Consider the following 17,387-nt stretch of genomic DNA (forward strand, 5'->3'; position numbering starts at 1 on the left):
TCTTATTTGGTTGGCTTCATCATCGATAATGCCTCAACATTATCGGTAGAATGACTTGATGTGCATCACTTGTTTGCCAATAAATTTTGTGCATCTCTGGTTATACATCTGTTATATTTATCATTACTGACAGATTTGTTTCATGTGATAGCCATATACAGATATGTTTAACTCTCTTTGTTGTGCCCTCAAATCAAAGAATTGATCACTTAAATAGGTGTACCATGTTGACACCTCTTGTAACTTTTTGTTCCTCAATGATTTTTTATTTTTTTATCGATCAGATACTTTTTAGGATGAGAATTATTGAACATAATGTCTCTACGACCGATCATTTAGAGATGCACAAAAATTTGTATATAGGTAGTGTTAGGGAGATTAAATTTATAGATAAAATTACCAAATGACATGTAAATTGATGATTGAATTATTACTTAACTATTAATTAACGTGCTTATTTTTTATTGATCAACCAATCTCTATTGCGCAGATGGTGTAGGAATTAAGAAAATATCTCTAAAAGAAAATAAAGAAAAAACGATACCGTGTGGTTTGGGATATCAGATGATTCAGATTGCATGGCATGCTTGGAAAGAGCTTGGAGAAATTAATTAAAAGAATTGCATGCCCTCAAGATAGCTCAGAGGATGTGGATGTGGTCAACACTTGCAGATCGATCTTACCTACTGAGCAAGCTGGCATGCTTCATAAATTAAACCACCAACCATGCATCGATCCCATTCCCATTCACACTGCATGGAGACGGAGATAATAAAACTCAAAAATTTGAACAGTAATTAAAAGATACTGACTAATCACGTTAACGTTATCGACAAATTGTATTATTTGATCACAAAAGACTTCAGTACAATTAGAAGTAAAACTATTCGTTATAGATATTGTATTTTATCCCGTTTGTTTTCCAATGTGAGACTTTTGCAATTTTCAAGATTTTCAGCATGTATGGCAATCTAAACATATATGTATCACGAACTTTACCAAATAGTTTGTCATGCAGTGTCGTTCTTAATTAATTATATATTTACTTTCTTACTGCCTAGGCTTATACTGTTATACAGTCTCATGTAATTATTCTAATCACCACCCTAAAAAGTAAAGGAGAAATCTTAATTAAAGGTAATTACAGGATGTCTTACTTGTTTTTTTTTTCTTTCTATTGTTTGGTTTCGAGAAAAAAGTAGAGCATGACACATTGAAAGTTAGGAATTAATGAGCACTGTTTCTGCAAAGGAATCCGAGGTTTTGTGTTTAAGTACGGTACGAGATGAGGTACTACGGAAAATCAGATCTGCCATTGCAAAAGAAATTAATTAAAGTTGCTAATAACTAGGTTTGTGATGTGCATATGGATCACCTGGAAATAATGATAACTATGTCTTAAGTCTTCATGACAAGCTGTATGATTTCCAGCAATTTGCTCAGAATACTAGCTGGCTCTGCAGTCCTGCTCATGGAGAAGGTTCTGGGGGATTTGGATCCTTTCCTAAGCTCAAGGTAAGGATCATCCTGATTAAAGAGTATGGGTCGTTGGATGAAACCATTATAATTATTATAATTTTAAAGGGATCATTTTGTTTGTAGCCGTTGAATTTTCATCTAACGATCCACATTCCTTAATCAAAAGGATCCTCACCTTGGACTCAGGAAAGGATCCAATTCCGATTTTGGGTGTGGCTACCGTTGGTTGGTGGGCCATTCTATGTTGTGTGAGGGGGGTGAAACATAAATGGAGCCGGATGAATATGACAAAATAAGGGGGGTGGGGGGTTATGGGTGATTTTGTATGTGTCAATATGGGCATCTGATCTGGTCTTAGGACTGAAGAGTTCTTTATAAATTTTGTTCTTTTTTTTTTTTAGGAACACTACTCCTTGCTGGTAAGGAGTCATTGACGCATGTACGGATGTACCAAATCGACTTCTTATAGAAACAAAAAGAAAAATTTATGCACGTGTCAAACTGTGAGGATGAAAATGCTCTTATACATATAATGAGCAAAGTATTCTACTTTTGTTGCGTGATAACATGAATTAGGGTTTTGAATGTGCAGATCTAATTACTATTGCATAAATATAAAGGAAAACTAATGAAAATGGCTTGAAAACTTTGAGTTTTAACGATAAAGACGAAATAAAAAGTAAAGTAAATAGTACCAGGATTGACTTTTTAGTGTAAAAATTTGGTTTTTCGTTAAAGTGAACAGTATCGAGAAGTTTTCGTTAAAGTTTCCTAAATTTAATTCTCATCGATGAGAAATTATTGCATAGGGCCTGCCCTATATGGCCTACCATTTAAATTTAATGTCATCCAAACATGAACAGCACAACGCACCCCAAATGTCCAGCCCCAACATGCAACTGGCGCACATATAATATCTCCCGTTATTGTTTCCTCTTTTTCCTTAGTAGTTAAGGTTTTCCACTTCAACTTATTGTGTCTCGAATTTGAACCCTCCCCCACCCCTCATTGTAGTTTAGAGTACGAAAATCGATTGTATTCAAATGATAAACAAAATCTATTAACAAAGTTGTATAAATACAAAGTTGTGGACAAGTTGTCCATTGCATAAAATACAAACCCTACAAATTACACAAGCATTTCTTTTTTCAGATTTTCCGAGTGACAAAACCACCATGATAAGCATCCCTGTAATCTCGGGTATGTTTTCAGCAACCGCATCAAGCAGACTGAAGGGAAAAACATATCCGCAGGAGGCGTTGGATCAAATTGAATCGTCGGATTCATCAGAGTCACTTCTATCGGGATCCCCAGCATTTGTAGCTGCCTCTGGAACATCAGGTTGTGATACAGGTTCTTCAACAGGCTTTTTACTTGCATTACGAGCATTTCCGTCTCCATCCTTTTCTTGCTCAGCTGCTTCAACATGTGAGCCCACTCAATTAAGGATAAGCAAAACAGACCATGCAGACAGTGCACATATGAAACATATGTACTAATCTAGTGTGTCGCAACAAGACATGGTCGAATCCTTCATTCACGGATTGGAAAAGAAATTTCTCCATTGACAATCCAAATGTGTCACATGCTTTGACATAAAAATCTCAAATTTGTAACCTAAACAACATGAGAACATTAAAAGAAGTATCATTGAAAAAAGGAAATAACAGAGCAGTAAAACGGATGTCAGCAATTTAAGTAGCCTCAAACATCAGAAAATGGCATTCAATCAGGCTTAAGACTAGAACCAATAGCAGTAGGGATCCTATTTCACACTTGACAGAAGAATTCTATATTGCCTTTTGCACAAAATGATAACAAGAAAACAATGAAACATAATCAGTGAGGATATCAATATTATCAGCTGGTCCGCTAGTACTAATATTCAGTAGATCTTCCTCAACACGCCGGACAAGCTCAGGCTGGAAAAATGCAAGAAAATTGCAATCAGTAAAAGCATCCAGGTATGAAAGGACATCGCAATAAGATAAAGCTGAAAAAAATTCCAATGTAAAGAGGCTAATGATACATTTAGATCAGGCTCCCTGCGAAATCTTCGCTTTCGAGCATCCCTCATTGGAGGGGTGAGACCATGCCTGTACTCCACTGTATCTGGAGCTGGATCACTCGGATCTCTAACCATAATCATCTGTTAAAACCGCAAATGTTCGGATAAATCTTTTAGAAATCAAGCATTGATATATTTAACTGATTAAATAGTGATAAACAAGACACACCTGACCAATGTCTGCAGTCTTAATTAACACGCTATCATCATATGTTTTGAAGGACTCCACAACACAAGGAAGATCAAACAGTGATGCAGGGAAACGGTCATTGCCAATGAGAAATGTGCCAGTCCTACCATCCTCTGGAAGATATTTCAAGTTTACAAGTGAAACATTCGGTGAAGCAGGGGAAAAAAACAAGTATTAAACAAATATACTAGAATTCTCGTTGTTACTTGTTCATCACTAGTTGTGCCATGTCCATAAAACATACTAGAAACGAAAGTTGATCAGGAAACTGTTTTAAAAAAAAAGAGCTACAGTGATAAGAAGGCAAAAGATTGAATAAGGGCAGGTTCCTGAATGTGGAGAATGAATTTGACTTATTTATTTACATTTTTCTTTCCACACATGCCAAAATACTACAACTTCAAAAACCCTTGAACAAATCTCACATATCTGCTCAAACTAAACCCAAAAGGTGTATGATACATGGCATGAATCTGCATTGTACTAAAAATGTTCACGAGTTCAGAGAAAAGATTAACACAACCAGGCATCACGCAAATCACAACTAAGAATCACATACCACAATACAATGCATACCAGATGGCTGTCAAATGCCACCATCAAAGCTACAAGATAACTAAAGAGCTTCAAACCAATATAGCATTCTTTTTGACAAACCTAGGGCTTGATTGGGACTGCTCCCCGTAAGAGCTAAAGCGCTTCCTAACTTAGTAGTGTTTGTGCGTCGTAGAATCACCTTCTGGGGAAAGCAAGTTCTTTTCCAAGAACTTGGAATTCTAATAACAATTTTGACTTGTTTATTATAAAAGCGCTTCCTAAAATGCGCTTGTGAGCAAAAGTGCTTATTACCCCTCAAATCAAACCCCCAAGACAATCTCTAAGGAAGCCACTTAATAACAAACATCTTAATCCTTAAACACTAATTAATTACACTGATTAATCCTTAAACAACTAATCTAACACTGACGGCGGGCGGTCGAAGCTCTCTGTGGCTAATCTAACAAAATCTATCGTTTGCAAAAAAAAAAAAAACAAACAAAAACAAAAAATCCTTAAACACTGATTAATTACATATCAGTTGGCCCTAATTCATATCAAATGGCCCCCATTAACAAAACGCATTCAATACAACAGATTAATTTACGACTAATTGATACCAAAACGCAATTCAATCCAGCAAAAGGGAGTTTCTTTCTGACCTTCGAATGACAAATCCAACGACTTGTCGTCGGTAGAAGCGTTTTCGCCCAGAAGGCGGTCCAGTCGCTCTGCAACAGAAGGTGGGACTCTGAGCACGAACTGCTCCTCCATCACTGCGACAAAACGGCACCGGATCAGCATGAATTACGAGCACAAAAACAGAAACGAAACCCTAGATGCGAAGTAAACGACAATGAATTCAGAAATTCAATCCTAAGTTCAATGCCTGAGAGATTACCTGAGAGAAAATCAATGTCAGAAGGAAAGAAATGGGACTGCTCTGCTCCTGGCTCCTGTACGAACAATAAGGATGGAGGAGATTATGAAACGGAGAATTTGGGAAGGGTATTTTTGGAATAAAAATATTTAAGAAAAACTGGTAAAATACTCAAATACAAGGGCCCCGTTTAAGGGCTTTAGGTGCGTTGATGTGTATAAAAATAAAAAACAAGAATCGTGATTTTGATTTGTATGATATTATTTAAGGTCCCAGGTATTTTTGTTAAAACGAATTTAAATTGTATTATTATTAGTTTATTGTGAGATTTAGTTCATCATTCTAGTATTTTAGTGTAGATAATATTGTTTGTTAAAAAAAAACACTCGTTAAATTTTTTCTTTCTCATTTTATAATTAGTTATTTTTTCTATCATTTGTTATATAGACATTGAAATCCCGACATCAATATATTGAACTAAAATAATAAAAATCTCTCTTATTGCAATCATTTTGAACACCGTTTGATTCTTATATTAGTAGTATTACACTCAATTTTTTTAAATTGAAATTTTAAAGTAAAATTTTATGATAGAAAAATCATTGATTTTCATATGGGATTACAATTTGAGTGACTAGTGAACTCTTGAATGCCCCTTTACAAAGAATGATAAAAAAACCCACTCTATGATCAATAATTAAAGAAATTAACGGAAAAATGAATAAAGACTTCAATTCTTACTGACTTGATTTTGTTGCATTGACAACAACGCATACATGAATCATTTATTTTTAAGAGTGATATTTACACACCTCGTTTTATTTCTTATACACCCCTTATTAATTCACTGTTGATTGTCGATTGTCGATTGTTAGTTGATTTGAGTCATCTGACTAGAAACGGAATGTGAAAACAAGATAGGGAGTGTGAACGAAGAATTTTAAATGAAGGGGTATTGTTGGGATAAAAGCTATAGAAGAAAACGGGGAGCATGGCAAAGCACGCGCGGCTTGGGTTTCGTTAATTGGTTAACCCTAGACACTTTTATATAAACGACTACGGATATCATCTTCTGTAAACTTCTTATCACCTCTATCGACGCCGTGCCTGGGCGTTTTCAGAACCGAAGCAAGACCAGAGCACCGCTGTCGAGTTCCACATCCGCAATCCATCCTCTCTGATTCTCGGCCTTCAGGTCTCTCTCTCTCTCTCTCTCTCGTTCAATACTTTTACACATTGTTAGGGTGAGGGTTAGGGTTAGGGTTCGGGAGTTTATGTTTGTTAGGGTTTATGTAATCGCAAGGAGTTTTGTCAAATTGGTAACTTTTCTCTCAAGTATATGGTTCTAATTCGTGATTAATGCAGCCAATTTCAATTTCGATTTCAGTTTTTGAAGAAAAGATCTAAGTAAAAATTGGGGTTTTTTTCTTCTTGGAATTGCTGTTCTTGTAGTAATTTTTTAATGCATAGCCGGGCTCGAAAGTTTGGATGTTTTTGCCTGAAAATTTTATTTCTTGATAGTAGGACTTATAGATTAGTGGAGAACTTTTTTCTTTGGTGTTTCTAATGAATTTTTGAAAAATTTCAGAAGGTTTCTGACAGTTATATAATGAGGGGACGGAGTTACAGTCCATCACCACCTCCACCACCCCCAAGGGGAGGATATGGTAGGAGGGGACAACGAAGTCCTAGCCCCAGGGGTCGCTATAGCGGTGGTCGCGGTAGTGGTAGAGATCTTCCTACAAGTCTTCTAGTTCGTAACCTTCGCCATGATTGCAGGTTTGTTGTGGTTAACCCATATGTCATCTCTTTTTTTGGTCGAATGGTCAAATTGCATCGCAAATTTTGCGTAAGGGAGTGTGTTGGCTGTTTTAAAGGGGAAAGCATGAAAGGGGCAAGTTATTTGAACTTATGAATTAATGAGCTGTTGTCGTTTTATGTGTTTTATCACAGGCCAGAAGATCTCCGCAGGCCATTTGGGCAATTTGGCGTGCTTAAGGACATCTACCTGCCAAAGGATTACTATACTGGGTGAGCATATCAGAGTAACTTTGGTCGAATATCTTGTTGAGATAATAATTTTGTTTTTCTGTATATGTTAAACTATTTATTTTGTGTCCAGTGTACGTATACTTCACCTTATGAGTAGAAATTTTATAGTTTTCTGCTTGCTTATTTTTCATGATTTCTGAAACTATGGCATGATTTGACAAGCTTTTGCGACACTGGTTTAGCAAATTTAGTTTAAGTTTAGATATATGTAGATGTAATCACTAGGGTTGAACTTCTCTTGCACGTACTTGCTATGATGGCTTTTTGCATGCTTCTGTGCCCACATTTTATTTTAAAGAAAAGCATAGCTTTTGAGAACATGTTCAATGCTATTTTCATTATTTTCTAAAGGAATCAATTCAATATTGGAATACCTACCAGACCTGCTCTGCTCCTTTTTAGATACTGTCCTTAAGATGGGGGCTTCTTTTACGTGATCTTTTCTAATTGCTACCATTGGTTGGGTGTGTTAATTAAAGTTTGTGAGGTTTAACAGTGAAATTAAAGTTTTGAAGACAAGAATCAAGTAATTAGAGTTCTTTTGAAGATGATGTTAGTGGTAGTGAAGATTTGAAGGAAGTTGGATTTGAGTACATTGTGAAGATGTTTCAAGTCTTGAAGGATTTCAACTCATCTTAAAATTGACACTTGCAAGGTCAGCAGCCAAGTGCTTGCTTATTTATAGTGACCGTCCATATTTTGGCGATTATTTCGACAAATTTATGAGGAAAGGTTTTGGGTCTGTTTAAGTATTTGCATAATTTTGCTTTTCAGTATAGCTCCTTTTGTGACTATTGTTGTTTTTCTTCTCTTTCCATCTATTTTCGCAGGGAGCCTCGTGGTTTTGGTTTTGTCCAGTTTGTTGAGCCTTCTGATGCTGAAGAGGCTAAATATCAAATGGATGGTCAGCTTCTTCTTGGTCGGGAGGTAACTGTTGTATTTGCAGAGGAGAACAGGAAGAAGCCATCTGATATGAGGCATAGGGAGCGTGCAAGGTAAAAACCTGCCTATTGCTTTTTTTTTATATTGTTTGGGAAGTTGCTGTTTAATCCAATTAATATATCTTCTGGATGTCTATCTGCATGTTCTTTTCCTTCAAAATTTTGTGTAATCAATCTTATGTGGTTGTGAACTTGTTAAAAGAACATAGAAGTCACTGGTACATTCCTTGTCAATGTATATTAACATATACCAAAGTCTTTCAACAAAAAAAAAAAAAAAAAAAAAAAAAAAACCCAGGGGATTGCCAATCTGTGTATATCAATTTAGGAAGTGTAAAAAATGCCCATATTCATTCTCAATAATGGAAATGATAGAGCTCATGCATTAGAATATACATAGTATATTGATAATCATATGTAAATATTGGAATTAGTTATTCTAGTAATTTTGCTTGCAACGGTTCTGCTATCTAGTTTGATTCAGCACACATTGTGCAATGTGAATTGAGATAGTATTTGATAATGTATAATTGAGAAACTGATACGATACTTTTTCTGCTTCTGAGTTGCATCGTCATCTAACTTTTCAAATCTTTTCTCTCTTAGCTCCAGGACTACTAGTCGATATCGTGATCGAAGACGGTCTCCTCCTCGCTATTCACGTTCTCCACCTCCACGGCATGCAAGATCTCGATCTCACAGCCGTGGTTATTATTCTCCTCCAAAACGAAGGGATTATTCCAGGTAATAGTTCTGTTTCTTCTTAGCTGTGTCTTCTTTCCGGTAAAGCCATTTCTTTTTGGTTTTTGAAACTACTTACTCATGTTATGCAACCTGCTGTTTATTATTCCTAGAGTCCAAATAAGATGCATTAGACTTTTGAGATAGATATATATTTTTCGGTTTTAGGGTTATGGCTAGTATTCTACTGTCCGTTGGTGTTTTTTAAAAATAAAGGGTTCCGGTGGAATCATTCATACCGATATTGATTGCTTGTTGTATTTCCTCCGGACGTTTGATAAAAAATGCTGCTTTAACATTTTTATATGGTAGACCTCTTGTATCTGAATCCCTTTCATATTGTATGTGTATTTACTTAGATGGTTCTGTCTAGTGATTCCTTCTATTTATTCTGATGTGTGGTTCCTTGCGCGTCCTGCTGCTTCTGTATTTTTTTAGATCTGTCTCACCCCAAGAGAGAAGGTACAGCAGAGAGAAGTCGTTTTCTCGATCTCCTCCACCATATGAGGGGTCAAGGAGCCGTAGTCAGAGCCCAGTTAGGGGTCCAAGCTGGAGCGGAAGCAGAAGCCATAGTCCAAGGCGGAACATAAGAAGAAGCCGAAGCCCTATCAATGAAGGTCACCCGAGGGCACCAAATGGAGACAGATCTCCTAGTCCATGAAAAGTAAAAAGATAAATTGCTCTCTTTAAGTAAGCGGAAAGTGACTTGTTATGCCATCTGTTGTTGGAGTTCGTATAGTATTCTGGTCAGTACGATGTTGACGCTACTGTTTGATGGGGTGACTATGGTAGTCTTTCGGATTAAGATATGTAGGTTTATGCTTTTATTTGAATGACATGTATGACAGAATTTTGAACTCAAATCTTATCTGTCTCGGCTTCTTTTTGTTTGCCTTAAGTTTCTGGTTATCTTATCGTCATGCTTGCGATTTTGCTCCATTAAATTCTTCTGGTCTTTGCTAAGTCTCTATTGAGAGAGCCTTTCTCCCGTGGCATCTCTCTTTTCGTGAGAGAGAGAGGTGCAACTAGGAATAGCTGTGAATCTCCGCGTCTTGCATTTCCCATTAAGGCTTTGGTGTAATAGGAAGAGGATCTTAGGAATCTTCATATCTTAGTTGTTTATCATGCGGTTAGTTTTTATCAGGTACTATTTGTGTTTAATTTTAAATATGTTTAATTTTAAATAAAAAAAATCAAATGATTTATGATTGCAAGATGCACGATAAATGGTGCAAGGAACTTAGATCCTTACAATTTGAATCCGGATGAGATCCAAATCCGGCGTAATATGTCTTGCCAGTGAGCACAGAAACTGTTGAAAAGAAAGCAGACAACTTTTTGACGATTGCGATCTCAATCCATCGTCGCGTATCATGTATGTCTAATTTTGAAGTCGACCTTATGCGACGTGACAGTATTTTCAACTTTATTTTTACAATCGTCTGCTTTTCGTTTTGAAAAATTGCTTGGGAGGTCATGTTTTAAGGTAATAGTTTGTAGATCATAAGAAGTGGCTGCTGTTGGTGATTCTTTCTTTAATAATTTAATATAAGAGTCTAATTATAATTTGCAAATATTATTCAAATAGATAATTGTTCTAGCATCATCAGTTATTTTTTGAATTTTTTACGGATATGAATTCAAATTAAATGACACAACAGATTAATCATAATTAGTTATCAAACCCAAGAGTCGAATTGACACCTCTCAGCCATAATTGTAGTGCTAATGACATTATAAGTCCGGTTAAAGGGCATTGAATTTTTAGTTCAAAACTGTTCATCTCCTTTGTGTCTATCTTGTACTTTGGGCCACTGCCGCGTACATTTGCCTTTTGACAAAAAAAAAACCACCATTCATTTTCACGCGGCTAATCTGATGACTTTTCATCACCTTTTTCATTCTTTCAACCTGAGAAAAATGGCTTTTGGAGGGAAAACCGAATAAAATCACCGACATATTAAATAATGAGAATATTATTAACATTTTAAATTTTTTATTTTTTATTTTATATTTAAAATTTTTTATATTAAGAAAAAAAAATATACTTGCAAGAAGTATAAAATGAGATTTTTAAAATGACAACAACACTTATTTAAATAATTAATTAGAAGAAGATTGCACCGATCCCTGTGACTCTCTGAACAAGAGAATATACCTCTTCTATGTGAAAAAGTAAATCAAAATAAAAATAGAAAAAGAAAAAAAAAAATGCAGAAAAAGACAAACCAATGAACAAACAAAGCAACCAGAGCTTCAAAGACTTGGCTTCGGTTGAGTTCTCACTTCTCACTCTCTCCAGTGGCTGCTCATTTGCTACTCAAGCTTCCGTTTGCAGGTCCTCTCTCTACAACCTTCCTCTTCCTATTATTTTTTTTTATATTATTATAGTTGTTTTTTATTTGCAAATGAATAATGCTAATATGATTGGACAGGTGGGGGCAAATTTTGTCAGAAATTATCGTGCTTGTTTTTTTTCCTGGGATGTAATTTGTGTAGGGTCTGGATGCTAGAAATGTGTGTTTAGTGCTCTTCTGGCTTCCACATTTGAGGGAGTTACTTTTTTTACTTTAACCAAATGAACAATCTTTCTTAGATCCTTGGTTCTAGGCGCTTCAGTTTCTTATGTGCTTTACTGTTTTTCTTAGCTGGTTTGAATCGTTGGAAGTAAACTTTGTGGTTGTTTTGCAGCTGGGGAAGTTGAATCGGGTACTGCTTTTCCGGTCATTTTTCTTTGAATTTCAGTTTCTGGGTTCTTTTTGTTTGTGTTGTTTGTGGTCGAGTTGCTTCTGCAATGGTTTTTTTCATGGTTTTCTGCATCTGGGTTCTCTGGCTAGTCATTTCTCGTGCTGTGTTTGTGCGAAAAATCGAAGCTTGTTCAGTTTTATGTGGAATTTAGTTTGCTCAAGCTGATAGCTTGAGATTACAAGTTTTGGTTCGGATTTCGTTTCAAAAATGCTAAAGAGGGAACTGAGAGAAGTTCGAGGAATCAATGAAATGTTGCTTATGTACTTCCCTATTGTCTGTCAGCTGTTGAGACTAAAAGTATATCGTGTTTAAATTGGAATTTTGGTTTTGATTTTCTGGTTTTAGTGGTGCGATTTAGCGTCTACCATTTTGTCTTGGAAATTGAATTCGCTGCTGATGAGCCAATGTTGTTGAATTGTGCTTACGAAATCAACCTGTTCTACTCTTTTTGTTATTCACTTTTGATCCGCTTTTCATGTTGTACATCACTTGGCAATGCACACTATAGACTACAAAGGCCTCTGATACCCAAAGCTTTTGCTGAAATTGGCTTTGTTCATCATGATCAGGATCTCATCGCGTTTTGTATATGGTTCTTTTTTTGCAGCTTAGTACTTACAGGCTAACCGCAAGACACTGGAGGTGTAATTTGAAGTTTTATTAGCACGAATGATGCGTGAAAAATGGATTGGAGGCGTGCTTCTCCTTCTAGTTGGCATGTTTACCAATGTACTAGGTAACATTATAACCTTGTTCTGTTTTCTGTTGATTATATATATTTTTTATAGTATAAATTCGAGCTCCAATCTGCCTGGAATTCCTCGTCGTGAGGTTTTGGTCTCTTATCGACTTCTTCAATATTTCATTCCCTACATCATGTTTATGTTACTTAAGCGTTGTATCATTTAGAGTGTTGATTTGCATTCCAAAGTACATCCTTATCTCGGCTTGTGATAAGTGAGTATGATAAGAAACAAATTTATTGCCCTTGTTATAATTGGAAAGCATACATCTACATAGTGTTTCACTTATACTTGCAAAGAATGCCGTTTTCACTTTACCTTCTCTGATTTGGTAATATGTCTTTCTGCTTGTAAAATGTTATTTTCCATGCCTGCCTTGTTCTGGAGGCTTTTCCTTTGTAGGTTTATGCGGTCTTAGGAAATTTTCGAGTATGTCCACATGATATCTAGATTATATGTTTTCAGGATTTTTAATATATTAATGCCTTTAACGGAAGCACACCGTTTGGAATTTAGACATGCCTATGTTACTTGTTGTAGTGTTATCACTCTAGCAAGTTACTGAACCCACAATTTCAAATTTATAGGTGCATTCATAGGGATAAACATTGGGACCGATGTTTCGGACCTTCCATCTGAGACAGATACAGTAGCACTCCTTAAAGCCCATCAAATTACACATGTGCGCCTCTACAATGCTGATGCTCACATGCTGAAAGCCCTTTCAAACAGCGGAATTGAAGTAATGGTAGGTGTCACAAATGAGGAAGTCCTAAGTGTTGGAGAGTCTTCATCAGCAGCAGCTGCCTGGATTAACAAAAATGTTGCTGCTTATTTGCCCTCAACCAATATTACCGCCATTGCTGTTGGCAGTGAGGTCATTACCTCAATTCCTCATGCTGCGCCAGTTTTGGTCGATGCTATGAACTACCTTCATAAAGCCTTAGTTGCTTCAAACCTAAATTTTCAGGTCAAAATTTCAACTCCACAATCCATGGATATAATCCCAAAGCCTTTTCCCCCGTCCACTGCCACCTTTAATTACTCATGGGGACACACCATTTACCAAATCCTTCAGTTTATTAAAAACACAAATTCCTATTACATGCTAAATGCGTATCCTTATTATGGTTACACCAATGGGGATGGAATTTTCCCGCTTGATTATGCTCTTTTCCGACCACTTCCCTCTGTCAAGCAGATTGTTGACCCGAACACTCTTTTCCACTATAACAGCATGTTTGATGCTATGGTGGATGCCACCTATTATTCTATAGAGGATTTCAATTTCTCTGGGATCTCTGTTGTTGTCACCGAGACTGGTTGGCCATGGTTTGGTGGATCCAAAGAGTCCGATGCCAACACAGGAAATGCTCAGACCTACACCAATAATTTGATTCGACGAGTTTTAAATGATTCAGGTCCACCCAGCCAGCCAAAGTTGCCCATCAACACGTACATTTACGAGTTGTTCAACGAGGACAAGAGGCCTGGGCCAGTGTCAGAGAAAAACTGGGGTGTGCTATATACGAATGGGTCTGCTGTGTATCCCTTAAGTTTGAGTTCCAGTCAAATTACTGGGAATTCTTCAGGGGTTTTCTGCATGGCGAAAGCTAATGCAGATCCAGATAAGTTGCAGGATGGCATAAACTGGGCTTGTGGGCAAGGTGGGGCTAACTGCACTCCCATTCAACGAGGGCAGCGGTGTTATCTCCCCGATACTATTGTAAATCATGCTTCATATGCTTATAATGACTATTATCAAAAGATGAAAAGTGCTGGCGGAACATGTGACTTTGATGACACTGCCATAATATCTTCTGTTGATCCAAGTAAGTTTCTGTCAACATCTTGTTATCCCTCGACTATTGAGTATGTTTGAAATCTGGATGCAGTAAGCACTATTTTTGTGATAGTCTTAAAGACAAGTTTTCTGAAGAAAAAGAAATGTAGTTTGAATTGCCTTTCATTAAGCTACGCTGTTTTATCAGTTGGAAACAGGCCTAACTGCAATGTCGACAATCATTAATTTTTGTTTCTCTTATTGTTGCAATGAACCTCATGCTTCTTATATTGGTTTTCTGGTTGAACAAAACAATAGTTTAGTGGCTCACAGAACCTTTCCGAGAAAAGTAAGCTTGTAGCAAATGCAGCTTTAACTAGTTTCTACGGTGTGGTTTTTAAATTAGTGCTACTCTTGCATCTGAACATGAAAAATGGTTTCATGTTTCTGATTGTAATATTGATTATTGAGGTCTGCTTGTCAACCCTTGAAGTTCATTTTTTTGTTTCTTTTCATGGTTACTTTGTACATTTCTACTACCTCTACAGTTAAGCATATTCCTTCCATTGATTTTCTCTTTATCCTCCTAATATTCGTTTTGTTGGGCATTCGTTCACAGGCTATGGCGCGTGTAAATTTTCCGGAAGGTGAGTATCTCACCCTCTTCCAGATATTCGTAATTATAACTTTAGAACCTGTACAATAAATTATGAGTTTGGCTCTAAACTTGCCCTATTATGATACAGTTCTAATTCAAGCAAATTTGCGGGACTTACACCAGCATCAGTTGCACCTTCAACTGCTGTTGGAGGCTGGAGTTCGAATCTACAAGTTTCCAATCTTCAATATCTCATGCCGGCAGCATTTCTTACATTGCTATTGCTTTGACTTGAGGTTCCATCGAGATTTCTTTACCGTGTAGCGTAGTTCACCACATTCGACATATCAAACGGATTGAAGAAGACCCAGGAGCTGTATGGCAGCACAAGCTTGGTGACACAATTGGAAACGTCCGTGCATTGTTTCATCAATTTTGCCAATGTTTCCAACTTCTGAGGTTGTCTCCTTCACCTCTGCAAATTATGGGGAGTTTTGTGTAGTTCGTTTTGCAGGCATTTCTGATGAAGTAGTGGCTAGACCTTGACTTTATTGGACCAACTTAACTAGAACTTGATTTGTACCTTATCAACCAAAAAGTACTTCGATCTTCCAATGTACTTTTCATCGTGTCGAATTATATGTGCATGAAATTGGTTACGAACTCACAATTTCTGATATTTGAATTTAAGAGTTTTCATTTATAAATGACTTCCTACTAGTAGTTTAGATTATTAAATTTGTATTTATTGGTCGAATAATAAAAGGAAAACATTCTTTTAACGCGTTGTATCTAAAATTGTTCCCCAAGTTGGTAGTTTTATGTTGTTGATGAGCTTGAGTTCATCTCTACCACTCTAAGAGTGCGCAATATATCCAAAATGTTTTCATTATGTAACATATTTCCGCCTCTACAATCAGCAAATCAGAGTGGCGCAGCGGAAGCGTGGTGGGCCCATAACCCACAGGTCCCAGGATCGAAACCTGGCTCTGATAATTTTTTTTTCTTTTTTATTTTTCTGTTTCCTCATCTTTCAACTCCTTAACTCACAATTTGTTTCAGCCTTCTGCCAAGGTCTTTTTATCAGTATTAGGTTTCTGGTGTGCGCATCAAGCAAGCTTAATCATGTGTGGCTGCAATTTGTTTCAGACTTCTGCCAAGGTCTTTTTATCAGTATTAGGTTTCTGGTGTGCGCATCAACCATTCTTATTCGTTTTTCAACCCATTATACTTATCATGGATTTGTAATTGATTGAGTTTTATTTCGACTGCTGAAAAGGGGTTTTCATAGGCATGTTTAGCGTGATAAAATCATGTCTTTTGGATTATGGTGTTTATTCTGATTTTTATCTGTAACTGTGAGTGATATATCATTGTAGGCTTGTGGGTGGTAGGTTATGTAGTCTTTTTCCTCAAAGATAACTGAGCACATCCTAATAGCTGCATCCCTTGCTTTGTGATTTTGTTGCTCGATTACTGAGGTTTATTTTTGGATGTCTTTTAGCATGGATATCGGGTTTTTTTTTTTTATTAAAAAAATAAAAAATAAAAAACTCAAATTTGCAGACAGTAGGTTGAGTTTGAAACTCAGAGGTTGGCTCCGATGCAGCATGTTGGAATTTTTAGATCGACAGGCTGGGGGGCCTTACTCTAATGAGTTAGATACTGTTTTCAATTTGGTAATTACTATGGCGCAATCCGTCAAGGGTTTTATGAAAAAGAAAATTTTTGATATTAGTTAGAGTGGGGTAATCTTATTTAAACCCATTACTTTTCTTTTCCCCCACCGATGAGGGATGGCCAACAGATTGGAAACCCATCAGTTCTTCGTTTTTCGTGTATTTGGACAATGCTGTTTTATGCTCTTGTCTGGTTTTGGGTAGTGTTACATTACGGATATGGTTTATGTTTTGAATGGAGTTGAATAGACTATCCATTGATATGATTTTGACCGGCTCTTCGATTTATTTTTCTTTTTAGGACTCCACATCCACATATCTCATCAAAATATTATGTATATGTATGTATGTGTATATATATTAAAAAAATTTAAGTTTCGTGCGGCTTCGCCTCACACCTTAAGGCTTTCGTCTAGACGGAGCTATCCATGACACACCTCGCCTACGCCTTTGCCTTTTAAAACATTGATACATACACACAAACACACACAAGAGTTGAACCAAAATAATATAGAAGAGTTGTACCTTCACCTGTTCAAAATCAAATTGGAGTTATAAAAGGCTATTTTTTATCATCGTTACTGACTTTGTCGGTGTCAACTCAATCGAATATCTTTTTCAAACCTCACCTCAGAATTGTACTCCTAATTTAAAGATGAAGAATATTAATTTTATAGAGTGAGAATCTCTGAAAACAGGCAAACTGATTTTTATAACTCCAACAGAACCTAACTGCTTAAACCATGCAGGAATCTTATTCGCCCCAGATCACCAGAGAAAAACTCGACGACTTGTGATTGAGGGTGGTTGCCAGCCGGCAGCCACCAAGTCGAGTAACACTGGAATTCCAGCAACCGGTGCCAATAAGCCATGCTCTCTTCAACCATTGTGTTTGTATATGCACCTACCCAAAGATGACAGGCCATATTATAGGCTGCTTCATTTTAG

General features: G+C 36.7%; 3 protein-coding genes across 5 annotated transcripts; 2 read left to right on the forward strand and 1 right to left on the reverse strand.

Moving 5' to 3' along the window:
• Positions 1-2,512: 2,512 nt before the first annotated feature.
• Positions 2,513-5,346, reverse strand: LOC137743337 (transcription initiation factor TFIID subunit 7). The gene is made up of 6 exons (XM_088678987.1): positions 5,176-5,346; positions 4,937-5,050; positions 3,717-3,850; positions 3,509-3,628; positions 3,330-3,401; positions 2,513-2,905 (listed from the first exon to the last, which is right to left on the reverse strand). The coding sequence occupies exons 2-6, from the start codon at positions 5,046-5,048 to the stop codon at positions 2,744-2,746; spliced, it is 600 nt and encodes a 199-aa protein (XP_088535113.1). The 5' UTR covers positions 5,049-5,050; positions 5,176-5,346; the 3' UTR covers positions 2,513-2,743.
• A 703-nt stretch (positions 5,347-6,049) lies between these two features.
• LOC137742334 (serine/arginine-rich SC35-like splicing factor SCL30A) lies at positions 6,050-9,786 on the forward strand. 2 transcript variants are annotated; one of them, XM_068482175.2, is made up of 6 exons: positions 6,050-6,349; positions 6,743-6,933; positions 7,108-7,185; positions 8,037-8,201; positions 8,754-8,891; positions 9,327-9,786. In XM_068482175.2, exons 2-6 carry the CDS (start codon positions 6,764-6,766, stop codon positions 9,547-9,549), a joined length of 774 nt encoding a protein of 257 aa, XP_068338276.1. In that variant the 5' UTR covers positions 6,050-6,349; positions 6,743-6,763; the 3' UTR covers positions 9,550-9,786. The 2 variants fall into 2 exon arrangements, with proteins under 2 accessions (XP_068338276.1, XP_068338277.1); XM_068482176.2 differs by having other exon boundaries at positions 6,195-6,349; positions 6,746-6,933.
• A 1,196-nt stretch (positions 9,787-10,982) lies between these two features.
• LOC137742266 (glucan endo-1,3-beta-glucosidase 4) lies at positions 10,983-15,467 on the forward strand. 2 transcript variants are annotated; one of them, XM_068482088.2, is made up of 5 exons: positions 10,983-11,226; positions 12,244-12,372; positions 12,967-14,211; positions 14,782-14,809; positions 14,909-15,467. In XM_068482088.2, exons 2-5 carry the CDS (start codon positions 12,306-12,308, stop codon positions 15,048-15,050), a joined length of 1,482 nt encoding a protein of 493 aa, XP_068338189.1. In that variant the 5' UTR covers positions 10,983-11,226; positions 12,244-12,305; the 3' UTR covers positions 15,051-15,467. The 2 variants fall into 2 exon arrangements, with proteins under 2 accessions (XP_068338189.1, XP_068338188.1); XM_068482087.2 differs by lacking the exon at positions 10,983-11,226 and adding an exon at positions 11,253-11,597.
• The last annotated feature ends 1,920 nt before the right edge of the window (positions 15,468-17,387 follow it).

This window comes from Pyrus communis, chromosome 11 (genome assembly GCF_041283825.1).
Source record: "Pyrus communis isolate YQ-2024b chromosome 11, ASM4128382v1, whole genome shotgun sequence".
In the NCBI taxonomy this organism is placed as follows: domain Eukaryota; kingdom Viridiplantae; phylum Streptophyta; class Magnoliopsida; order Rosales; family Rosaceae; genus Pyrus; species Pyrus communis.